Genomic DNA, 25,930 nt, shown 5'->3' with positions numbered 1-25,930 from the left:
CTTGGTATAAAAAGTGCAAAGTCCTAGCATTGCTGAAACTGCGCTATCAGAAGGAAGATTCCTGTTGACCTCAGGGCTGCGAGTCTATCTTGTGTTGGCATTGTCGCGTCTCTGGCTTCCTGGGCCATCCATATCCCACCCCTACCATGGCGGCTACCCTGAGAATCAGCACAGCAGATGGTGGAGCACAGATTGGAACAGAAAATAGAAGCATTTTCACTTTGTTTTCAGGGCTTCCATTAGCCAGAAAGTAAATGTCAGACCCTTAGGCTTTAGCTGGCTCCACGTTCTCCATCAACTAGGAACCCTGAAGGACACATCTGAATGACTCGTTTATTCATAAAGAGTATTTCTTTTCTTTTTCTCTTCTTCTTTTTCTTTCACTTTCTCTTTTTTTCTTCCTTCCTTCCTTCCTTCTTTCCTTCCTGCCTTCCTTCCTTTCTATCTTCCTTTCTTCCTTCTTTCGTGTTTCTCTCCCTCTCTCTCTCTCTCTCTCTTTCTCTCTCTCTCTCTCTCTCTGTCCCTATCTCTCTCTCTCTCTCTCTGTCTCTCTCTTAGCAAGAGATAAAGAAGGGCATTCTTCAGGCCATGGGCTAGTGCCAAATCACAATACTTATTTCCACCCTTTCATCTCACTGAACAAATGCTACCCAGTTCCTGAGGAATAAAGTCCAAAGTTTCATGCTGGGATTCAAGCTCCTCTGCAGCCAGACCTGCTCAGACCTCTACAGGATCTTCATTGCCCCCTGCATGCCTCTGAACCATTATTTGGTCCCTGTATAAGCTCTGCACTTCCTTCTTTCTTTTTTTATTCTTTCACTTAACAAATATCTATTGAGTATCTACTCTGTATCTAGATATAGGGATAACGTAGTGAACAAAGCAAAGCTCCTGCCTTCATAGAGTTTATATTATGGTGAGAGGGACAGGTAACAAATATCATTTGATTATTTTTATTTTTGTGTATGTCTGAAAAAAATTTTAAATTCACTGTAAATTCTGCCATTTGAAAAACCACCACTATAAATATTATGACCAGTTTCCTAGACATTTTTCTGTACATACATTGCACTCCTCCCCACACACAAAGCAAATACACACATACACTTTTATATCAACAAAATAAACTATCCACTTGCTTATTTTCAACTTAAGGAAAACTTTCCATGCTACTGAGTACTAATAGAGATCACCTTTTTAATGTTTGCATAATATTCTATGAAAAATATTAACTACAATTTACTTAATCCTCTCTAATGGCCTTTGTATTATTATTTTTTTCCTTCTCTATTTTTCTTCAGCCTAAAGTGCCCTTTCATTCATTAACAGATACTCATTTACATGACTTGAAATGTCACTCTCAAAAGTTTCCTCATGGCCCTTTGTTGTACCCTTCTGGTCTCAGGTGACCATTGATCTATTCTCTGTCACTATTAAATTGTTTGGATTTTCTAGAACATTCTATAGATGGATTTTATAGAAATTTAAATTTCTATAGATGGAATCATATACTATCTAATTTTTGTTCTGCTTCCTTTCAGTCAGCATAATTAATTTGAGATTCATCTGTTTTGTTGTGTATATCTATAGTTCATTTCTTTTTATTGCTGTGTAGTGTGCCATTGCATGTATATAATTCAATTTGTTCATTTAGGCATCTGTTTATGGACGTTTGGGTTGTGTCCAGTTTGAGGTTATTCCAAATGAAGCTGCTTCGAGCATTCATGTTCAAGTCTTTATATGGACATATGCCTTCATTTCTCATGGGTAAAAATCTAAGAGTGGAATGGCTGGGTTGTATGGTAGGTCTATATTTATTGTTTTCAGCACTGCCAAACTGTTTTCTAAAGTAGTTGCAATATTTTATATTTCCACCAGCAGTGTATAAGAGCCTTTACCTAATTGACATCATCGGTCTTAGTGGTGGAGTGTGAGACCAAGAGAGGCATCAAGAAGGAAACTGCGGCTCAGAGACATTAAATAGTTGTCAAATCAAATAGCTGGTAAGTGGTGAAGCCCGTGAATATAGGTCCGTGTAAATTCAGAGCCAATACTCACAAAATGTTTTGTGCTCTTAGGCCACCTTTGCAGTATGGGAAGAACTCAGTGGGCACCCAAGAGAGCTCAGCAAAGCTACTCTTTCCTCAGCGAGGTACTTTTTCATGTGTGCTAAAGATAAGGAAATCTTGATGTCCTGTGTTTCCTAGCTCTTCCTGGAAGAGACCAAGGCCCATGACAGCATCATCCATTCCTATGTTGACAGAAACTGTCCCTGTATTGACGAGTTCCTGTTTTTATCCCTTGGCTCCATTTCCTCCAATCATCAGAGGTAAAACATTTTTCATGTAAACCTACCAGTGGCCGCCACCTCTGGGAGACAGTCCAGAGCAGGGGTGAGCACAGCACCATGCTCAGGGGACCCTTTCAGGACAAAGGGGCTTCCACTCTGGCAGGGACTGTCATTGTGAATAGTCATTCTGATAATAATAGAGACTTTTGGCCTTGTATTTTTTTCTACCAGGAAAGCCACTTTCAAAAATCAAAAAAAAAAAAAAATGCTTCTTTCTTTATTCTACTTTTTTCTTCCATAATGAAATTAAATTGCTTTCCTATTTGCTACTGTATTTAGGACCATTTCCACAACAAGAATTCCTGCATAACTAGCCAGTCATATAGTCTGATTGATGGATTTTGATACTTACTTACATTTTGAGAATGTATTGATTACTTAATTTTTTAAGTGAAAAGAAAATTCAAGAATTGGAAAATCTGCATGCTGTTTACAAAAGGCTTACCATGCAACACTGTGAATGTGCTAATGGCCATTGAACTGTATGCTTTTAATAATTAATTTTAAGTTATGCAAATTTCATCTTAATACAAAAATGCTTACCAATAGTTAATACTTTTCCTAGAAGATAATTTCAAAATTCTCAACATAGAAAAAGATGGTTGGGAAAACTAAAAAAAAGGAAAAGAAAAACATGGTTATGATTAGTCCATGTATAAGACATGTTTTAAGGCCTTCCCTGTGCCATATGCAGAGGGGCACTACTCCCACCAAAGACTCTTCTCAAAAAACTGGCCTAGGTAGCCCCATTTTTATTCTGTAAGAATCAGTTTTTTTTCTAGCCATAGGTGATTGAACCAAGGATAACCATTTGACCCAAGTGTAGTTCATTCAAAAGTAGGTGACTTGGGACAATTATACTCTCTTGAGATTTTGAACTAATACACTCAGAAACCAATAAGAGTTGGTATTATTGAATAATGGACTTGTAAAATTATATGGTGTCAGGGCTGAAGTTAAGAAGAATTAAGGTATGTACAAGCTAAGTTATGAGGGGTCAGACTTATGACTAGGCAGAGAAAATAAAAGACAGACAAAAAGACAGAAAGAGGCGGAGGAGGGAGAGGAGAGAAGATGCCCCTGGTTCTGAAGATTGCCTAGCTCTATTTTGTGGGAGAACTGGTTGCACTGAAGTTCCTGTGCCTATGAGATTGCATATTGCATCCTTATTATTGAGGATGCTTGAGGGCATATCTGATGTTAAAAGCCAAAATTGTTGACAAAGACAAGTTGGAGTTTTCTTTCCTGTCTTCTAAAATTGGGTTCATTTCTACATGAGCACTCTCATTTCTTGTGCACTTTAAGAAGACATTAACCAATCAATCCTAAAGTAAATCTTGTGCTCCACTTGGCAGGTCAAGGAGAGCTGTGCTTGGCTCTGTGTATATTGTGAAGGCACTGGGTTCTAGTACTGGTCTGTCACTGAATGCTGTACTTTTCTGATTTGCCAAATGGGGTTGATAATACCAGATTTAGTATTTTGCAGGATTACATGATGATCAAATGAAATGAGGAGTAAAAGCACTTTATAAATTATAAATTGGTATGACAAAGTAGAGGAATTGTAGAAAATGGCCAGACTATGGACGTATGGGGTGCAGGCATTGGTGAGGGATAGGTGGATTTCTCTGAGCAAAAGACACATTCATTAAAATTCACTTTTTGTCAAAGTCAGTGATGTAGTTATCATTCTCCATCGTGAATCTCTCTAGAGTACTAGGTTGGGATTCACTTTATTTTTCTGGTCCCCTTAGTATCCAGCAAGACGCCTTGCACCTGAAGATATATTAAATGGGTTGAGCAAATGTATCTTGAATGGAGTTGAACACAAGTAGACCTATTGTGACAAACTCAGTGGGTCTACTTGTGCAGGATGACAGTGCCCCTGGGAGAAAGGTTGATCGTTACTAGAAGCAGAGTCCAGGTCCCGTACAGAAAACATGATAAGATTAAAATAAAATTTTCTCGCGTGAACTAACTTTGGATCATCATTCTCTGAGAACCACGGTGAATAAGACTGAGAACGGGGCATGGAGAACATGTGCATCTCAGGTTTGTCTGTAGTGATTTCAAAGACTGCAAGGAAAAAGTTTCAACTGGAGTGATACATTTAAACTAAGTTTCACCCAGGTCACCTTTTTCTTCTGACTCCTCAACTCCAGCAGGATAATGTCCGAGCTCCTCAGTGAAGTAAGTGTTGTCTCCCACAACTGAAGACCTCTTACTAAATTCTTCTGCTGCATTTTCTCCATGCCAGTCTCCTATTCGATGCCCTCAAACCTGAATGCTGGTAATTCCTCTATGAAATATCACCTTCCTTTTCTCATTCCCTTGCTGAGCTCTGCCTTTCAGGAACTTTAATACCAAATGGAATGGGATAGTGTTCATATCACATCAGGGTCACAGAAAACTAAACAGAATGGGCTAAGCACCATTCATCTCTGTTGAGGTTTGTGTGGCACAATCTTACAAAAGACTGACTAGGATTGACTTGTTTTATACCCTAAATCTCATAGAGAAGCAAGTCTCTAATTTCATCTCTTAATTAAAAAAACTAAGCGTTGCTACCTACGTCATTCCTTTCACAGTGCTTTCACACACTCTCTTCTTATCTGTCCCACAATGACCCTGTGAATTAGGATTTCGCCTTACAATGAGAGTGCCATTCTACAAGGTGATGTGACTTGCTGAGGGTTATACATGTTGGTTACAGAGGAATCGGGGTTAGAATCAGTGCCCGATTGTTTTCTAAAATTGGGTTCATGCCTGTGTGAGCGCTCGCATTTTTTGTGCACTTTAAGGGGACATTAAGCAATCAATCCTGAAGTCTAGTCTTGCGCTCCACTTGGCAGGCCAAGGAGAGCTGCTCTTGGCTCTATGACTCAATGTTTAGGTACTAAGGATACCTAGAAAAGACAAAGTTCGTGCTCTTGTGGTACTTCCATTTTACCGAAGAATCAAGATAGATAACCATTCCTCTGCCTTAAGGAACCTGCCCCAGTAACAGCCACTGATGGCAGGGCAAGGTTCAAACCTCAGCACTATGATTCCAGATTCTTGCTTTTAGCCATCATCCTGTTCTACCTAAAACCTGAAATTTCTGAAAGAGAAAACCTGGTATCCAGGACCCAAGGACATCTTTGCAGAATTGGAAGCAAAACAAGACCAATATTATCATAAATAAAATAGATAAATTAGAACTAAACCCCAGAATTCACATTATTGATAATATTATGTCCCCAAATCTTCAGCTGGTGAAGTAACAAATATCAAATAACAAAATATGAGACTTGCAATAGTGCGTGACAGTTCTCCAGGACCTACTGTGCTTATTATGATTATCATACGATGTAATGTTTGCTCTTTCACAATAACATCTCACTTCTCTTAACAGGAGACAAATTGGAGAAAAGAGAGAAACAGTAAGATTTGGAAAGGTGGTGAGGAGGAACTGGATGCCTTGTTTCCTTAGCTCGGTAATAACAACTCGACTCTTTAGAATTCAAGAGGAAAACAGACCTGAGCTCAGGCCCCATGATTTTGGTGTGGCTTAGGTTTCAATTCAGATGGGATTTGTGACTTTACCGAATGGTGCTAATGAAACAGAGGGCACACTGACTCATTTCTGCTTGACATTTAATCTGCTGCATGATTCCTAGCTGTGTTATGCCGCCTGTTGATAGGTGTTTTTACAATGAATAAATTAAAAAAGATGCCTTATTGTTTAAAGAGGTGGTAATACTGAAAAACAAACAAACAAAAAATGCACTAAAGATTTCAAGAACTAGTCTCTGTACAAGTTTAAACTTTCAACTCTATTTAATTCATAATTCTTTCAATTACAGGTCATGTATGCACTAGTGCCTACTGTGATTTTGGCCTCTTTAAGTTTAATATTCCTGGCAAAAATTCAGAAGAAAAATATGAAAACTTGGGTAATTTCTGGTTAATATGCATAAAAGAACTTTTTTTTCTCAAAGTCTAGAAATGGAAGGTTTTTTGACTTGCCAAAGTATAAAAATAATAGGATTATGATTGGTTGATTGTATTTAAGATTTACTTGGTAATAATGTGATAACAGCTTTAATTACTATTGATATGTTTTAGCAATGTTGGATGATGATACATTAGATTATATACATTTGCTAGAAAGCGAAATAGAGAAAACAGAGCCGAGATGATGGCATCCAAGAAGTAGGTAAAATATTTGTTCAGCATGTGTTGTAAGGTAAAAACCACTAGATACAGGGGATGTAAGATGAGGAATATCAAGGAGAATAAAGCTGGGCTCCAGAATCCGCCAAACAGGCATTGGAATCCTAGCTCTGCTGCTCTGTGGTGCTGTGAGGCTATTCTGATTATAGTCGCTGCATAACAAATTATTCCAAAACTTGTAAAGTGACAGCCATTTCATCTTGCTGCTGACCTTGTGGGTCAGAACTTTAGGAAAAGCTGAGCTGGGCAGTTCTTGCTTGGGGTCTCTTGCGAGTTTGCAGTCAAATGCTGGCTGGGATGCAGCCATGTGAAAGTTAAAAGTTCGACTAGGTTGAGCCAGATATGAGAGCAAGATGGCTCCCGTACACGGACAGTGATGCTGGCTGTCAGCGGGGAGCTCAGCTATATTCAGGTGATGCTCCAGCATGACAGCCTTTCAGATGGCAAAGTTCTTACATCACGGTTATCTTCTGCCAGAGCAAGTGTTCCAATGGAAGTGGGAGGTAGATTCGTGGCACTTATAACAAAGCCTTGGAAGTCACACATAGTCATTGATAGGAGCAGTCTCCTCTATTGGCAGAAGCAGTCATCACCCATTAAGAGGTTTCCCATAGGGAAATCAAACTCTGCCCATTGACAGGGCAGTGGCAAGGCCACATTGTAGAGAACAGGAGATATGGCTACAGTCATCTTTCTAAAATTAAATCTGCCACAGTGGCCTTGGGAAGGTTATCTTCTTAAAGCTCAGTTTCCCTGTCTGTTAAATAAAAATACAATATCCTATATATGGAAAGGAGCATCGTGATAACTAAAATAATGCTTATAAGCTTAGCCCCATGCTAGGAACCCAGTGAGGGCTTAATCAATGCTTGCTGTTAACAGGAAGCACTGGAGCTTGTGGTTTACTCTAGCTCCCACTTTACAGGATTAGGATACAAAATCATGTCACAATTTTTTAATCTTTGAATTATAAGTGCCTCTAACTTCCCTCTTGCATATTCTCGAGATACATCTCCTCCTTGGAGTCTGACCTCCTGTGACAATATCAAAATTCTCCTTAAGTCCTGGTCAATAACTTTCTTGACACTGCTCCAAGTCCTCTCTTTGCTAGAGAAAATTATTGATTGCTGACAGGCATCTCCACAAAGATAAGGCTGCTTGGGCCTTCTTAAAAGTGTCTTTTCCTTTTCTGTACTAAACTATTTCTCTACTCAAACTCCAAATCATCCCCCCAGGCCTTTCATTCCTTAAAGATGACTCATTCTTTCCCTTACTGAAGGAACAGAGGTCCCTGCAAACAGCAAGTTTCTTAACACCCTCGCCTTCATTTCCACACTCAGCCCAACCTGCACTTACTTCTTAGGTCTCCAGTCTCTTGTGGTTTCTAAGGCAAAGTCCTTCGGCTGTACACTCAGTTCTCGTTCTGTCCATCTTGGCCACACTGATTATACCTTCTCTTATATCTTAATTGCTTCTGTTAGATTAGCACTTTCCCTTGAGTTTATCAACTGCCAGAACCTTTCTAAATCAAAATCCCCCGACCAACCACACCTTCTTCAATCTTGCTTCCCTGTCAAACTACTGTACTTTCACCGCTGCCTCACTGCCAAGTCCTCATCACCTTTCATTCTTACTCCCTGTAATGTCTCCTGCCCCATCTTTGTAGAAACTATTCTTACAAAGGGCTCCTGGGGGCCTCCTGTCTTAAGACCCGAGTTTTTGGGTGGCTTGTTATACAGTAATAGTTAACTAATTAGTGCTCAAGCCAGGCTCTTGACCCATGTGATAAATGCATAGCCCAGTCTTTCTATGTCAGCAGTAATACAGAATAAGGCTAATGAATTATTGTGGGAGCTTTGACTTTCAAGTGAAGGAGTCAGAGAATATTTAGAGTTTTGTTGTTATTGTGTTTAATCTGAAAGTCTCACATTAAGGAGGATTGTGATTAGAGGGAATGTGGAGCAGGATTTTAAAAGAAAATTAAACTTTTTCAAAATATGTGGCTGTCTTTTCCTTTTTCCTGTTTGCTCCCTGGCATGAAGGTAGTCAGTCTCTCTCTCTGTATCCTTGGCATTCGGTACAATTCATTTTTCACAGGAAGAAGTCAAGGCCTGGAGTGGCCAAAGGACTTGCTTCAGGTTTCGAACCTACTAAATGACAAGATTTTGTACTCGCTTACTTGGATGTCTTGCACAAGTTACTTAAGCACCCTGTACTTCAAAGGGATAGCCATACTCACCTCAAACAGTCGTTGAGGCATAAACAAGATGATTTGGCAGGTACTTGACATGCTGCAAGGGCTCACTAATAAGTGCTCTAATTCAGCACCATTTATTTTTTAATAATAATAAAAAACTTATAACTTTCCTAAGCTCAGTGTGTAATGATCAAAAGGTAAAAACAAAAAACCACAAAAACAGGCCAAATTTGAATTCTCAGCTCAAAAATCTTTGAGGTTGTATATTTTGCATCGTCTACCCTACTTTAAATAAGCCCCCTTTGCAACATAAAATAGGTCTTAAGTGCTTCCTGCCCTAGTAGGGAACCCTCTAGGGGTCTCTGGTGTGACACCTGAGTGCAACTAGCTTAAACACGAAGGAGCATAAGGAAACCAGGGAAGCGGTCTCAGAAAACCTAAGGACGGTAAAACTGGGCCTGACTAGGGATCTTCTATCACATCTTTGCCCCATTTTTCTGCCAGCTTGTTTTCTTGCCTTGACCACTGGCTTTTTCTACACTGAGAAAACCAGCTGTTAAAAATTTTCAGGCTTTTCATTTTGTAGTTCTAGACTTTGAGTCTTAATCCCAAATGGCTACAGACCCATCCTCTAGAAGAATGTACTCAAGGGTGTTAGAACACAGCAACTTGTGAGAACCTAGGGGATGCAGTTAGAAGTGGGATAGGGTGTAGCTCACTGCCCCAGGAGGAAGTGGCAGATAAAGCCAAAGAGGCTTGTTATACCTTCATTTTCTACCCGTGTCTACTGCAAAATCAAATCTATTTCAGGTTCTGAAAAAATAACATTATAGAACCTTCAAGGTTTGGGCAAAAGCACCTTAACTTTAGAAAATCCATTTGTCACTCATGTGAATATTTATAGCACTGAACATGAAAATATGTACAGTAAGACAAACAGGTATGTTTTGAGGCTGGTAGGGATCAACTATAAGAACTTTCTAATTCAGTTCAATTTCCAGTTCTGTGTGGATCCTAATTTTTCTTTTATCCCTTCTTTCTGTAAAACAAAACCCTGAAGAAAAACAGACCATATTTGCAGATGCTAACTTAAAATACGTGTTGCGTTTTATAGATTGATTTGTATTTTAGGAGGCAGCATTCCGCGGTGCATTATTCTCAAACTTTTGTCATTTGCTTTCAGCCCTATGATTTCTGCTATATAGAGTAGCACTTTCACCATTTCTTTTGTGAACTTAAATGTCCACTTTAATCTTATCTGTTTTTCTTTGACATACGAGATACAATTTTCCCTAGTAGAGATGAAAAAAACGACATAATTTAAGAGATGTTGACCAGGTACCTTCTCACCTTGGAAAACACTACGGTGGAAAATCATAAGCATTCAACAGCTTATATCTGCAAGAAATTTTGTTTCTGAATTGAACACTTTTTTTTTTTAAAAACAATTTGTTTGGATATAAAAGAAAAAAAAATCTATCTTCAGTCCTAGGGGGAAAAAAATTAAAAAGCATCCTTTATTTATCCTTCGGCTAAGAGGATGAGATTTTATTTTTTCAATATGGTTTTGTTATTATACAATACATAAATGCATTTTTCATCTACAAAGCTAAAATATTAGAGTTAAGACCAAAATCTTCTTTGATCATCACTTCACTTCCTATTAGGGTTAATCCAAGTTATGAATTCAGAGTGTATCCTTCCAGACTTCTTCCTTGCCATCTGGCCACTGAAATCTCTTTCTTTTTAATGGTTAATGATTGGTCAGATTTCCTTAAATGCCTTGAACCCACAAATCTCCCATTCTTTGTCAAGGGGCTCTGTATGGGGGAGCACACTTTTGATCCACAGGGAGTTTACATTTCTCTCTCAGCCTTCAATCTCTGCTTACACAGGGCTTAAGAGCAGTCAGAAGTGAGAGACTGTGGCATTATCAGATCTTTCCCGAGCATGTGCATAACCTGGCCCATGCACCTGGCCTTCTATAGAGACTCTGAGAACTGTTTCAAACTTTTAAAACCCTCCAATTGATATCTTATTTCCCAGAATGTCATGTGTTTGGTCAGGCTCTTGTTTCCCAACTGGTATCACAGCCTCAAGTAGTGTCAGGGTTAAACAACTGTATTGATTATATTTCAACAAATGCCCTGGGTATAAGGCTTTTCCCATAGAATGAACTCTCAGGCAGATTAAATAATAACACCCTGCAAATGGGGGTTTGCAAGGGAGCTGTGACACTCATTAAATAGTGACAATACCCTGGGGACAAGAGATTCTGAGGTACTCCAAACCCACTTTCCTTGTCCAGGTAGTTGTGAGGCTGCTGGTTTTCTAGGCTACTGTGGAGCTGAGAGTGGGAGTAAATTAAGATGAAATACCACAAAACCTGATATTCAAGGGCTACAAACCTTTGTTTAATTTCTAGTGTTCTGAAAAGGTTTCCAGAACTTTGAGGGCAACTTTTTGCCAGTGTTCTTGTTGCTTTTATGAAGAAGCAGATTAATAGATGTCTTCACTGCATCATTTTTGAAGTCTTGTTCTCCATTTACTCACTTCTGATGAAGACGAGTACAAGGAAATGTTCTGTTAGAAAACATCATTCATGCCACGGTTTTGGAGGGAAATGTGTTCAACTGCAGAGCAAATGCCTCAACCAAAAAGGACAGCTATGTCTGCTGGAAACTACCACTCTAGCCTAAGACCTAGAATTGCCAGGTCTTTCAAATTTCAGTAGAATCTGGAATCTCAGTATTTTGCGTGAAATTTCCATATTTTAAATTATTGACATCAAATTAAAAAAAAAATCGAAACATTATAAATAACACATCCATGGCAAAAGACCATGGTTTGGAGCAGCAAGAATACTATGGCTCACATCACTGCTATGTGAACTTTTCCCACCAAACGAGTCAATGGAGTTCAATGCAACAGAGCTGAATGAGACTTGTTGCATGGGCATACGCTCCTTTCCTAGTTTTTGAGGCACTTGGAGTCTAGCAGTGGAGGTGGGAACTTGTTTAAGTCACAATACTGAAAAATAGGTACCTGCACACAGATTTGTCAGTTTTAATTAGCTTAAGTCAACGTATCCTGAGAAGTATTTAAAAGAATCACTCTGCAGTTCCATCTGTTTAGAGAAGTGATAAAGTGAAAATTGCATAAATCCTTCTGGGGCAGAGAGCCAGAGCACCAACTTCTGACCTGCATGAAAAGCACTAGAGGTTGAATCCTATGGAAACTTCTTTCCTAGTTTATTCACTCATTTGGGAGAGCATATCCCCTAGTTGTTTCCTGAGAAAAGGTGGATAGGAGGCAAACTCAGGAGGATCTTGTTTCTAAAAATGTATTCATGATACTTGATAGTTGAGAGTAAGCAGGTGGGAAATCTTTTTCTTTCAAAATCTTGATTTCCTTGTTTCACTGTTTTCCAGCTTCCAGTGTTGCTATTGGTGAGTGGAAGGCTATCGTGGTTTCTAATCCTTCTATGTGATGTTTTCCTGTTTTCACAGCTTCTCTTGGTCCTAGTGTTTTGAGACCTCAAGGTGGCGTGTCTTGGTAGAGGTCCCGTTTTCCTCCACTGTATTGAGTGGCTTCATGCCCTTTCATTCTGGAAACTCACGTGTTTGATCATTTCCTCCCCTGCATCATCTGTTCTTTCCGGAGTTTCTATTACTTAGATATGGAATATCCTTGTCTCATTCTATTTTTATTTTTTTGTTCTTTTTGGGTTCTTCTCTTAATTCCAGCTTCCAACCTGTCTCGAGTTTTTAATTTCCAAGAACTTTTCCCTATTTTTCAAGCGTTCCTTTTCAATAGCATTCTATCTTTAGTCTACAGATGATTTATCTTTTCTCTCCTCTTTGGAGATATTTTTTCTGAAGCTTCTCCCTTAGCCTCTGATTCTTCCAGGTGGTTGGCTTGGGACTTTTCATTCATGTCAGCAGCTGTTATCAGATGTCAGGAACCCCTGGTAAAGCTGGAGGACTAAAAGCTGACAGCTTTGTTGACTGAGAATTTCACCTTAGGGCAGTGGCTGTACAACGGCATCACCTGGGAATGCTTTAAAAAACACTAATGTCCAGAAATACTCAATTTATTGTTGTTGGATGTGCTCTGGGTGTAGAGTTTTTGAAAAGCTCCGCAGGTGATACTACCGCGGAGCCAAGGCTGGCTGAGAAGCTCCACCAAAGGGTGCTCTGGCTGAAGCATTTCACTCAGGATCCTTAGATATTTTTGGCTCACGAGGCTCCTCAGGTGAGACTCTTAAATATTTTCTCATATGCCTACATTAACTTAATTCTGTTTTCAATATTGTACCTTCGCTCTCACTGCGGATGACATCTCCCAGTCCAGGGACTTTCTGTTTTACCCTCTCCTAAGGATAAAGTGTAGGCTTCTGCAGGAGTGGAGGGGCAGTTGTCTAGTTGCGCAGGGGAAGGGATTGTATGGATCTAACAGCGTTTTAAACAGCTTTCAACAGATACTATTTTAGGCAACTCTCCCTCTTCACTGTCTCTTCACAAGGGCGTGCTTCTGTCAAATTTTTGAATCTTCAAAGTGTTCTGCACGTAAATTACGTTGGTGATCATTTCCCCCCTGATAAATCAGAATTAGGCTTCCTTCAGTTAGGTTTCCAAACTTTTGGTGCTAATAACTTCTTTCTTCTCAGTGTTGAGGGGAGTTGTGACTTAACAAAAATATTCCTTTACTGTGTTTTCAGTGGAGTGTCAGGAGCATACAAAATTTGATGTGTTTGTCATTTTTACCCATAAAAATGGTTGCCATTCTTTATATAAGAAAGTGAGCTCTGAGTTATCAACAGCTCTCCATAAGCAGTTCTCCAGAAAAAAAAAAAAAAAAAAAAAAAAGATAGTAGAGATCCCTAGCAAACAATCTAAACAAAATGATGACAACGTGGTCATAGCAGGAACACTACACTTTATTGCTGTTGTTGTTGTTGAATGAAACCTGGAAGAAGGTAGACAGGGATCAAAACTTTGAGTTCGTCATGGAGAGGGAACATCCCGGTGCTGGGTGACCAGACGCAGGATCTGGGCTCCCGAATTCTGGATATAGATAAAATGTTAGGCGAAGAGGCACATTATCCACAAAGACTCTGACCAAAAAAAAAAAAAAAAAAAAAAAAAAGGCAGCCCAGAAGCCTATATGGTCCACAGTTACATTTTACTTGGTCCATATAGGGAAATTTTAATTTTTCATTTCTTCTGAAACATAGTGATTGCAGGACCTCAACCAGCAGGAGCTGGGTTGCAGCTGCCCCTTTAGATGGCACAGCAATCATCATGTACTATGCTTCCTGCCTGGCCTGTAGCGGCATTTGAATTTGCAATTTCTGGGGTATGGTTTAAAATTTTCAAATTAAAAAGTAACAACAACAACAAAAGCAATCTTTTTCGTGGCAGAAGAACCCTGCTAAAGTCAGAAAGAATTAAAACATTTATTGGGCATAAATATATTACATATACACTACAGATATAGTTAGGTATTACATATAGCATAGTATTTGCAAAATCTATACATTAAAATTGATATGGCAGTTTTAATACAATGTATATGAAATAGTCTAAAATTTACAATACAGGAAAACATATGATTATTTTTTTTCCTCCTAAAGTTGAAAAGCTTGGAATGTATGTCCAACAGTGAGGTAAAACATTTTATCTTTCAATTTAAAGAATTGTGCAAGGATAACATTCGAACACATTCAATTAGGGCACTTTTCAATTTTGACAGGAATACTGAATTACTGTAGCCAACGAAACACAGAAAATGCCAACCTTTCAAGTTGATAAGAACAAGGCAGATAATATGAAAAAAATCTTTTAAAAAAGTTTTCTTTTTAAATAATTTGAGGACAAAGGGCAGTTTGCTTCACATGACTAGAATTTCTTGTGCTAGGGATGAGTTTGACATACAGAGCATCAGAAAGCCACTCACTCATTCCTACATACTGCAAAAGGGCAGAATAGGCTAATATAACACTTTATTTTATTGTTCATGTGTAATGGCAATGTGTATAATTATATACCAGTATCACATATACTTATTCGTGATAGAAAACAGTGCCAGATCGAGCGATACGTTTTGACTGAAGGGACTGTAATGAATACCAAATAACGGAGAGCAATAAAATAAAGTGCTGTCGGCTAGTGTTTTGTACACTTTAGCTTTCTGGTGGTTAATCTGGTAATATGAACATCTCAAAAAGACCGAATATTCATAGCAATTTTGGCCTGAAGTATTATTTGATTTTAAAAATCTCAACAAATTCAGAGAATTTCTTGATAGCAGCAGTTCTGAAGTGTTTCCAAAGAGACTTTTTTTTTTGCCCCCTGCAAACAGGGTTCTTGTACTATTGAATTTTCATTGCTCAAAAACAATGACTTCTCCCTCCAACACCTGCATGAAATTGTCTCAGAAAATGCAGATGCAATGTTACAGTGGATCATACTACACACTTAAATAGAGGGATAAGTTTTGGAAGGCCAGAACCTTGGCAAAAATGTATTTACCTTGATGCCATCAGTTTGCAGGCTAATTAAACTAATTATTAGTTAGTAACAAAATACAGAACTCTCTAGTACTTACTACATCAATATAGGCACACAGAATAATTCACCGATCTTAGCACTTTAAGAGATGATTATGGTTTTTTGGGTACATGTAAACGTTTCAATCACTGATAATAGATTTTTTTTTTTTTTTGGCATTTAATGCACTAGATGCTCTTATCTTCAAAAACACAAGAAAATGTCAGAAGAGTGATAATACTACAGATGTTGCCAAGGAACAAGACTGACCTAAAATTACAAAAGTATAAAACACAAAAAAATAACATGCTACAAGGGAAAATTAGTACATAAGTACATTAAAAATTTTTTACAATAAATAAAGATTGCACTGTAATTGGCATTTAAAGTACTGTATGCAGAATATAGTATAAATAAACCAAAAACAAAATAATGTTGGTTTCCCCATGACTTTGGTATGGGAATATTATAAGCTAGTATAGGATACTGCATCTTAAGACAACACAGACCAAGCACAAAATCGCTATGATCAAGAAAAACCAAGTAGCAAAAATATACAAAAACAGAAGCAGGGGGATACACTGTGTCTGTTGCACCCTTTTGGAATATATTTGCACCTCCAACTCTTAAATGTCCCTGAGGTACGTGAACATTATGGACTTCATATAAATAATCCAATGACTTTGGGTTAAAATTGATTATCTCATGACTCAAAATAAACATGCAAGAGTAACACTTTGCACTCCAATAGCACCTGTTAATCAAGGATCTCAAAGCACTTACAAACATTAGAATCCCCATTTTATTTTATTTTATTTTTAATGCATGGGAAAACTGAGGCACAGAGAGGTAAAGTGACGTGTTCAGGTCACGCAGCGAGTGAGTGACAGACCCAGGGAAAGAATCTAGGCTCCTTGACCCCCAAACGCCCTGTGCTTACCACCAAATACCATTCCCTTTCCACACACAGCCAGGTCAACCCCACAAACATAGGAACCACAAATTTTGAGAACTCTCTTTTGGGTTTTACCAGTTTTCATCTGCTGTTAGATTAGTATTACGTGCACTGAATTAAGATATTGAAATTCAATCACTTCATTGATACCTCAAAGAACAGCCTAAAGGCAAATCTTTCGAAAATAATGAGCTGACATATAAGAAGATTGCTCACAATTAGTGTAAATCATGGACAATGGGCAGAGGCACTAAACTGTCACCAGTTCTTGTCATATAATTCTGGTCAAACGTAACAGAATATAATTAACTCTAGTGATTAGATTAGAAGTAGTTATATACAAAGACAAACAAACAAGTTAAAGCAGCTTTTAAAATAGCTGAACAAGGAAACCACTAACTATTGCACAATGCCCTCTTAAAGTTACTGCTATGAATCGACGTGGTAAAATCTACAATGCTCCATAATTTATAGGTGCATTTTGGTTACTTGATTTCTTAGACAGGCAGCTCATAGTGTTAAAATCATAAGAAATACAGATTATTAAAACATTTTAGATTAAAGTACACATTTTGATTTAAATGAGCTAAACACAGTTAAATAACCGAGTGACAATATGGTTGTTTAGGGCAGCCTTATCTGAGTGAACACATCTTCTGTATGTTGTTGTTGTGCGGTAATACTCTGAACAACACTGAAATCCTAGCCCTGTAAGTACATACACTGTGATTCACGTTCACAGATACAGATGGTCAAGACATAAGAAGTGACTGGTGAATATAAATTACTAAACTGTAACATGGAAAAAAAAAAAAAAAACCCCAAAGGTTTAAAAAAGACATCAGTGAAAAAGAGAATAAAGGCAGATCTGAAAATGTAAAAGAAAACGTAAGAAAGCTAGCATTTGGTATCTGGTTTGTTTTTCTTCTTCTTCTTTCTTCTTCCTCCTCCTCTTCTTCTTCTTCTTCTTCTTTTTTTTTTTTTTTAAAAAAAAAATCCAGTTTAATTTCTTCCTAGTTTTGCATTTCAAAAAGGTGCACCAAAACACTGATATTTTTTTCCTAGCTAAATCTGTAAAACAAGAGAAGTATACAAATCAAAGAACAAAAGGGCTTAAAAAAGGGATTATCTGAATAAATGTGTGTATTAAAATGTGTAGCATTAATTAAATTCATACCTCTAGTTTTGTTGGGTTTGTTTACTTCATTAAGAAGTACTGTAATATAAAGGCAAATAAAATGGACAAAGTTGCAAAGCCAACCACGATGAGGGCTGCAAACTGTTCATCAGTAGGCATCATGCTCTTCATTTTGGGATCATCTAAGCTCCCCATGTCCCCTGAGAGCATGACCTCACTTCGTTGTAATACAAAAGCTGCAGAGGGGCTAAAAGCTCCGCATAGCTCCTGAGAGGTGTCTAAACAGCGACGACACACACACACGCGGAACCTGTAGTCTGTGTTGGTCTGGAGGCCTGAGATTTGGAATGTGGCTTCTTCTCCTTTGTACACCTTCAAGAAAAGGAAAAGTCCTGCTCAATTTACAGCAATATTTTGGCTCTAAAGCAATAATCATACAATATCAGGAGATTTGTGGTCTGGATTGGTTTAAAAAAACTCCATAGCAACATCAACGCAGACAGGTGTTTCTCTTAATCTGTTTTTTATCCATGAAAAAGGTATTCCAATCCACTCTGAATAAAACGTAATACAAAATTCAGTGACTCTGACACTGACAGACAGAGATAAGGCACTGACTAGAACTGTAGCTGATGTAAATCATAAAGATGCATCTAGCTAAGTTTTAACAATAATTTAGGCTATAAATCAGAAGATCACTAAATTCTTACAAAGGGTGCTACGATCTTGGTCCACAGAACAAATTAAAGTTTTTTAATGGAAACCATTAAAAAGAATAAATTATATAATGAAATGCAAAGTTTCAGTTGAATGACGTTTTTGCCAATTGGATATACCATGTAAACAGTACCTTATTAAGCTATCCCACCTCTACCCCTAATAGGTAAACACTATTCTGACTTCTAATTCAGTTTTAACTAGTTTTGCCTGTTCTGAAGTTCATATAAAGGTAATCAAGGAATATGTCCTTTCTTGTGCCTATGAGATTCATCTATGTTACTGAATTAGTAATTGCTACTTTTATTGTGAAGTAGTGTTTATTATATATCTATATCTCAACTTATCAATTTTTAATTTGTTTGCTTTTATCAATTTGTGGGGGCTCTTTATATGAAGAGCCTTTGTTAGATATATGTTGTGAATACTTTCTCCCAGTTTTAGGGCTTGCTAATAATTTATAGAGTTGGATATAGTCCAATTTATCACAAATTATCATTGGTCTCTCTTAAATGTTTCCTCTCTATATGACCAATCTGTTTTTTTTTTTCTTTCCCCCATTAAGAATCTGGGATGTTTTCTTCCCCTTTGTTAATTTTAATTACCATGAGGCTTATTACTACACATATTTAAAAAACTACGAGTTTAGAGATTACCACTGTTGAGCTGACTGAAGCTATTAAGAGTCTTTGAGGGAGGGGAGATTTCACAAAGTTCTCCTACCAAAGTGATACTGTTTAGTTACATAAACCCCAGGAAAACAATTCTGTTTCTCATACTATTTTTTTTTTTTTGATTTACCATTGTTTCTGCTATTCTTTTCATAAGATTTTAGACACGTTCCTTTTGGTGAGTTACTTTGTTTCCTTAAAGCTTGTGTGCTATGTGCCTTAACAACTGAAGTTACAGATGTAATTGGGCCGGAGCAACTAAGAATGAAAGAAAACCCCCGGCGGTACTGAGAGGCTGCTCCTTTCTTGCTGTTCACTGTTCCAGTGATGAGTTAAATGGATATTTCAAGATGAGCTCGTTGTCATGAGGATGGCCTTGACCCACACACAGCCAGCTACTCAAGGAGTTCAGACTGTACTACAATGAAACAGTCTATGAATTATTTCCCAACAGTGGGTAGTGTCAGGAAAATAATGCTATACATTTTTATTTTCTTTAAAGACATCTTTTAATTATGAATAGTCTTTATACTTTCTTAATTTCTTAAATTTAAATGCTCAAGTTTGAATTTTCTGAGACAAGCCTTTTCTTGGCAACTGCTGGGACCATTTATGGAGGGAATGACTTGCAATCCACGTAACCAGTACGCCAGTCTGACGAAGCAGGTTCCTCCACACTTGCCATCTGCACTTTGGTTTCCCGATCTGCATCGTCCTAGGTATACAATTCATTCTGATTCTTTGGTGGCAATGAAAATTGGGATGTTGATTGAATTGGAGAAAAGCTGCCATCTATGCTTTAGCTCCGAGGTTTCCTGATAAGCCTCTTTCATTGATTCTTCTGGGGGCCACACCTCTTGAAATATTTGTTATACCTATCAAAGGGTGAAACAGTATAGCTGTCTGTCAAAGCTCTTCTTTCTCTCTGTGCAATCTGGAGGAACCGGAGGAAATGGGTCTGGTCTGGTGTAGCTGCTGGGAGGCAATGGGCAGATTCTTCTTAAGCACAGGACCTGGAATCAGGACCCCAGTTATGTCCCTGCTCTGCCACTTTCTAGGTTTGTGAATTTGGGCAGTTAATAGCTTTGAGCCTTAGTTTTCTCATCTTTACCATGGAAACAGTTAACAGTACCTAACCTAACACCAAAGTGATTAAGAATTAAAGGAGAAAATGTATGTGAAAAATGCTTTGTGAAAGGAATATGCTGGAGATAAATCACTTTCATCAAAGTTAATCCTCTTGATTACTGTCAGGTGATTTTCACTTACATTTTAGAGATGAAGGAACTGAGGATCAGAGAGGCTATTAATTTCTTAAAGTCTCATAACCAATAAAGGGAGCAATGGACCCCAGACAAGATCCCACTTCTAAGTAAAACACCTCCACTCACTTTTTACCACCGAAATCACCTGGTTCTGCTTGCTTCATCCCCTTGGGTAGGCAGTGATGTCACCACCACCGTGCTCTACTTTAGTCCTCATCTAAGGAGTACAGTGTGACATCAGGTCCAGTTTTCTTGGCCTCTGACCTTTGACTTCCTACTAGTGTGTGTCCTGGTGTGTCCATTAAACACCTTCCAGATAACCCCACCCCTGGTTCCGCTGCCCTAAGAGAGAAGCACTGCCTTTATGACTATGGAGACCAGTTCCCCACCCAGTCTGTGCTACGCGAAGACTTGGGCAACATTTTTTGTGACTTGGTCTCTTAGTATTTGCCATCAAATAATGACCTTATTGCAGAAAATCTATCCCCACAAACGTTTGGGAGACTTTTGGACAGTAGGTACAAATATTCATTTAATATCTATTTAAGTGATTTCTATGGTTTCTGTAATTTGCACAACTAGATCCCTTTAAAAAAGTTGGCTCAGAAGTATATTTAATTTCCCAGAAACCCAATTTATGGAATCTGGAATAGAAACTTTATATATTAATTTTGATGGCACTTCTCAACTCTAACTCCTTAGAGTGAAGATCCCTAAAAATGTATTTTGAAAGTCAAAGAACGCTACTTTACTCGTACCATTAGGCAAAAGGCTTAGAAGGAAAACGAATATACAATTGAAGAGAACTTCCTTAAATGACAAGTCCATTCAAAAGTGAGGTTTTAATTTGTAAATGTTTTTCTTTTAGTTATTCTTATGATTTTAATTAGAATAGCTTCCTTCTTTCATAAGCATTGCCAGTACAATGCTAACGTCTTCTTTTAAAAACTATTTATGATAAATATATTTTATGTGGCACTGTGTTCTATTATCCCCACAGCAACCAGCACAATGGCTTGAACAATGCAGATACTCACAGAACGTCCTCTAATTAGAACCCTCAAATGCTCAATAGCAGATATTCCTATACCACACTGTTTGAAAAGAGGAACATTAAGTATTAGAACAGACAGACCACAGAGGCAACAGAGGTGCAGCCGTCATTGTAAAAAATGAAATCATTAACAATGATTAAGTTGTTTTCAGTGTATTGATAGAAAATGTGAAGTTTCTAATGTATTTTAGAAATAGTCAACAATGCTTATTAAGCCTTTAGGATTGATTCTTAGCTAAGGAAAAATTAAAAAAATCCTAGCACCCCACTTACTGAGGATCCTGATTCTTGAGGTTTGAGATAACTAACTTGTTTTTGTGTAAATGATCAGTCATGGGATCACAAAATCACAAGGTCCTCAGGCTTGGCCCTCCCCCAAGGTGCAACTTCACAGGACTGTGCAGCTGTCCATTGGCATCGGCCCGGCAGGCTGTGACTCTTATCCCTTTGTTTTCATTCATTTTGACAGGGGCACCATTATGGGCTTTTCCTACTGCCTCAACCCAACTTAAAAGGCAGAGCTCCACATAAGATTTTGTTTATTGGAGTAACCGATCATAATATCACAATAAATATATAAGCAATATTACTTTTACAAAGACTATTTCTGTCTTTGAGTTGATAGACAATATATTTTAAAGTAATTTTGCCATGTTTATTCCAAATGGGAGGATTTAAAGTAATACCCGGATAAGCGAAGTGAAAAATCCATGCCGTGACCCTAATTTAGAACAATATGCTGTGTAGTTGAAATCCTTTAAACGGAGAGCCTTTGGGGGCAGATCGTAGGAGGCTTGTATCTGGGCCAGTGCCTGTAATGTCTTTCCTGATGCCACCCCTCTTTCAAAAACTGGAAAGGGAGACATAACTGCACAGTGTTATGTCATTTACACAGCACCTTCTCAGACTGAAAGGATCTGATGTTCGCAGTAATCCTGACTTACAGGATTACTTCCCCACTTTTACATGACAGCGGAAGCTCAGCAAGGTGAATAAATTCCTCCAATATCACGTGACTATGGGAAGCACAACTGACCTCTCACCCCTTCACCCCCAGCCCCCAGCTCAAGAGGGACTCGCTAGCTTGCAGGTGTCCTCTGTAGAGGCTACAAGGCTGGGTGGGCAATGTGTCTCTGAGCCAAAGAGGGTGGGCAGTTACTGAACTGCTTCTTGGGGTGGTGCTGGTTTTACCCCAATGGGCCTATAAGCACTGAGAGCACTGCCCATGCTGTTGCTATATGCCAGGCATCTCCCACAGTTAAAAGAAACAGCAGTTTTTCCAGAAGCATGGGTCCTATACCTGGATTCCATGAAATTAAAAATAGATTTGTTTGACATCAAATTTTAAATAAATGTATACATGAAAATTTTTCTAGTGTAAGGGGTCATGACCTCTGTCAGATGCTTAAAGGGACCTGTAAACCTAAAAAACAAACAAACAAAAATTCTAAACTAATAATCAGTAAAATAAATGATGGCTTTTAAATATCTCCTTCTTGATCTATTTTTATTTTTCTTTGGATCGGATCCTTTAATCATGGAAAACAAAAAAAAAATGTGTAATGAGACAGTCATAGCCTCACTATTTAGCTTTTGTTAGGGGATTAAATTGAAAGCCATTAAAAATTATGTAAGGTCTAAGACTTTAAAATAGTTCTTTCCAAAGAAGTTCTCTCCTCATAGTACCTTATGTGATACCGTGAAGAATCAATATATGTCCAATACTATATCTAAAAGTGATACTAAATAGAAACATATTTATACAGAGATGCTATCAAATTAAATATGGAGCTCTGTTTTCAGATGCTTCAAAGGTCTTCTTAATGCAACAGATAGCGTGATAACTGAACAAAAAAGGCGAATTGGCTAGAATAGAACCAAGGCAAAGGTAAATCAATGTTTCAAGCAAAACTACAAAAAAAGCCTTGGTCCTTGCCATATGTTGCTATAAAAATAAGCTTGGGGAGCAGAAGAACACCGTACTATTACAAGTGATTTTTTTCACTCCTAAATATCACTTCTAAATAAACCCCCACACGGAAGTTTTATCACCACTGTAAGTATAAATAAGTAATCCTGTTCCTTTGAAACTGCCTCCTTCATGCAGGTAAGAAACATTTACTGAGTGCCTAGCTATGTGCCAGTCCTGAGAAACTAAAAATGAGTAACACAGCCCATATATTACTGATCCAATCTGATTAGTGCTGTGACTGTATACACAGTGCTCCCTGAGAACCTATAACTGGTGGGCTCTGCTTAGTAATGATTACCTCTCATTTTCTTTTGCTTTGCTTCTATGAATTCAAAGCCTGTTATCTCTGGACTATAATTATTTTAACCATTACTCTGTACACATAATATAAATAGCTTTCATTCCCTATCTTGTGTCCAGAACAAGTGAATGAAGTACTCAAAAACATCATGTTTAACTTAATGCTTATTGAATAGGGAGAAACAAAAAACTCAGTACAAATTGTCCCTGACTCAACTGTGGCTTTTCATGTACCACTACCCACCTTAATCATTTCTTGGTAAATGTAGGGAAGAAATAGTTACGTGAAGAACACTAACCCCTACCTACTGAGCCTACCCTGTCGTACTGTGTTTTCACCTAATTTAACAAGAAACTCTTGTTTGTAATTGTTTACAAAAAATATATTTGGAGCCATATATTAGTATTTATATTTCCACTGGCCTAATTATATAACATTAAACAACTAGCTGGTTCAAAACAGCCAATCTGTCAATAAAATCTAGATTAATAAATGGATTTATCTATATTTGGCAATGCCTAACATGTATGGACACTGACCAAATAATGCTGCTTTTTAAATATAAAACAGTGATCGCTGTGCTTTGAGAAGAACATTTTCCCCAAGAACAGATGGAAAAGCATTGGACGTGGAATAAAAGGTCTGTAAGAATACAATGACAAATGTGCAATGAATGTATTGTTGGGACATGAATTATTGTTAAGCGTCAAGTAATATGTGGTGAAATTCTGTAACACTTTGTCTTTTAAACATTTTTACATTGTTATGGAATGGGATAATATTATTGGTGTTAAAGATGACTAAACTTAGTGTGAAAGCTATCTGAGCTGAGAACCTAAAACCAACCACATCTTTTTGGTAAGCTGAAACAATTACACATGTAAAGTTATTTACTTTGAAATGGGATATATTGTACAGGATGAGACTGAAAATGAAAGGAAACAATAATTTTCTTACTTATATTTAAGAGAAATGATGGAAACTTTGGTGACATCATCCATTGACATTATTCAATACTGGTGGATGTCATAGTTAAAATATAGTTTTTGCAAAAATGTGCTTAAAACAATTCACTTCATAATAAAGTACAGTAAAATGTACCAAATTTTTCTTTGATTAATTTTTATACATTTTATTTGCAATGATTATTATAAGGATCATCAATCAGCAATTTAACAAAGACTGACTCAAATTATTTTCTACTTGTTTTGTGTATCTGGAGCCTCGAGAACTTAAAGAATTCTTCACAAATTATGTTAATGTTTCAGAAGACAGGTGGCCATTTACCTTTAGCTTTCTGAGTTTGATATAAATGGATGCTTCTATTAAAAGTGCTGATGAGGAATGGGTCTCAGGTTTCCTAATGGAGTAATGGTGTTATGTCCTGATTTCATATAAATAGTTATTAAGTTCCTGGGAACATTACAGAAACTTACAGAATATCTGAATCTTTAATTGCTAGTGCTTGATAATGTGTGGTGGCTTTGGAAAAATCAAGGATCAAAGGGAATATGAAAAATGATAAAACGAATTCTTTATCTGTCCATATTCCAATTACATTTTCTCTTGCATAGGTTTATCATGTGATCTGTACAGACTTGCTACTCAATTATGGTCCATGGACCAACAACACCGTCATCACTTGGGAGCTTGAACCCTTACCCCAGAACTACTGAATCACAACCTACTTTTAACAGGGTGACAAGCAGTGGCCCAGGGATTCTGAATCACAGGCCTCAAGAGTCAATAGGTCACATTCCTTATCCTTTTGTTATAACTTCTATTAAAAAGACAGACAGGATAGATATAGGCTTCAGTGGTCAGCTTGAGACTACTTCCCCTCTACAGTTAGTTTTCAATTATATACAGTTTGACATTTGCAGACATCATTGTCAATATCAAATATAAACACAGAACTGAAAACTCATACAAGACAAAATTATGCTTGAGAACTGAAAATTTAAGATGAATACCACCACATACAAAATAAAACGTAAACCAGGGATTACATACCCTAAAGCACTAGGTAATTAGTGCATGTTAAACAGTTTCTACAACTGATTTTTAAGAAAAATGTAGCCCACTGGTCACTGAATCTTTCATGGCAAGAGGCAGAAGCTAGGAGCCAATCTGACTCTGATAAGCTACACATGTTCTCATGTGTGTAGCACACTGGTTCTCACCTGTTTGTACTCAGATTCTCTTCCAACCAATACCTGCAGAACGTAGGTGACAGGGTCGCCCTTCATTGGTGGTACCGTCTCCCATAAAATTTCACATGAATTTCCTTCCAACTGTGTTACTCGAGGTGCTGAAATACAAATCCATATATCTAAGCTCAAAATTAAAAGCATCACATTAAGTCAACATTTAGGGAGTGTGAGAGTTTGTGCCTGCCCTTAGAGGGGAGTTTATTTGCCCAGCCTGCTATAAAACCAGCAGGGTACCCTTTACACAGAGAAGAAAATTCCTTGACTAGCAAGTCACTTGGTGAAAAATCCTCTGTTCATTATCCTATTAATAACTGTTAAGCCTGGATTGAAT

The 25,930-nt window shown here is 37.7% G+C and overlaps 1 protein-coding gene across 2 annotated transcripts in view; it reads right to left on the bottom strand.

Moving 5' to 3' along the window:
• Positions 1-14,196: 14,196 nt before the first annotated feature.
• The window catches only part of FNDC3B (fibronectin type III domain containing 3B), a 299,021-nt gene continuing 287,287 nt past the window's right edge, over positions 14,197-25,930 (bottom strand). The window contains exons 25-26 of one of the 2 annotated variants that reach the window (XM_016155639.2): positions 25,570-25,697; positions 14,197-17,778 (exon numbers count right to left, since the gene is read on the bottom strand). In XM_016155639.2, the coding sequence (XP_016011125.2) occupies positions 17,467-17,778; positions 25,570-25,697 (440 nt within the window). In that variant the 3' untranslated portion in view covers positions 14,197-17,466. The remainder of the gene's footprint in view (positions 17,779-25,569; positions 25,698-25,930) is intronic. The other variant, XM_016155721.2, reaches the window with a different exon arrangement.

This window comes from Rousettus aegyptiacus, unplaced genomic scaffold (genome assembly GCF_014176215.1).
Source record: "Rousettus aegyptiacus isolate mRouAeg1 unplaced genomic scaffold, mRouAeg1.p scaffold_m13_p_4, whole genome shotgun sequence".
NCBI classification, from domain to species: domain Eukaryota; kingdom Metazoa; phylum Chordata; class Mammalia; order Chiroptera; family Pteropodidae; genus Rousettus; species Rousettus aegyptiacus.
Note: the sequence above shows the minus strand (reverse complement) of the source record. Positions and strands in the feature narration are given on the sequence as shown.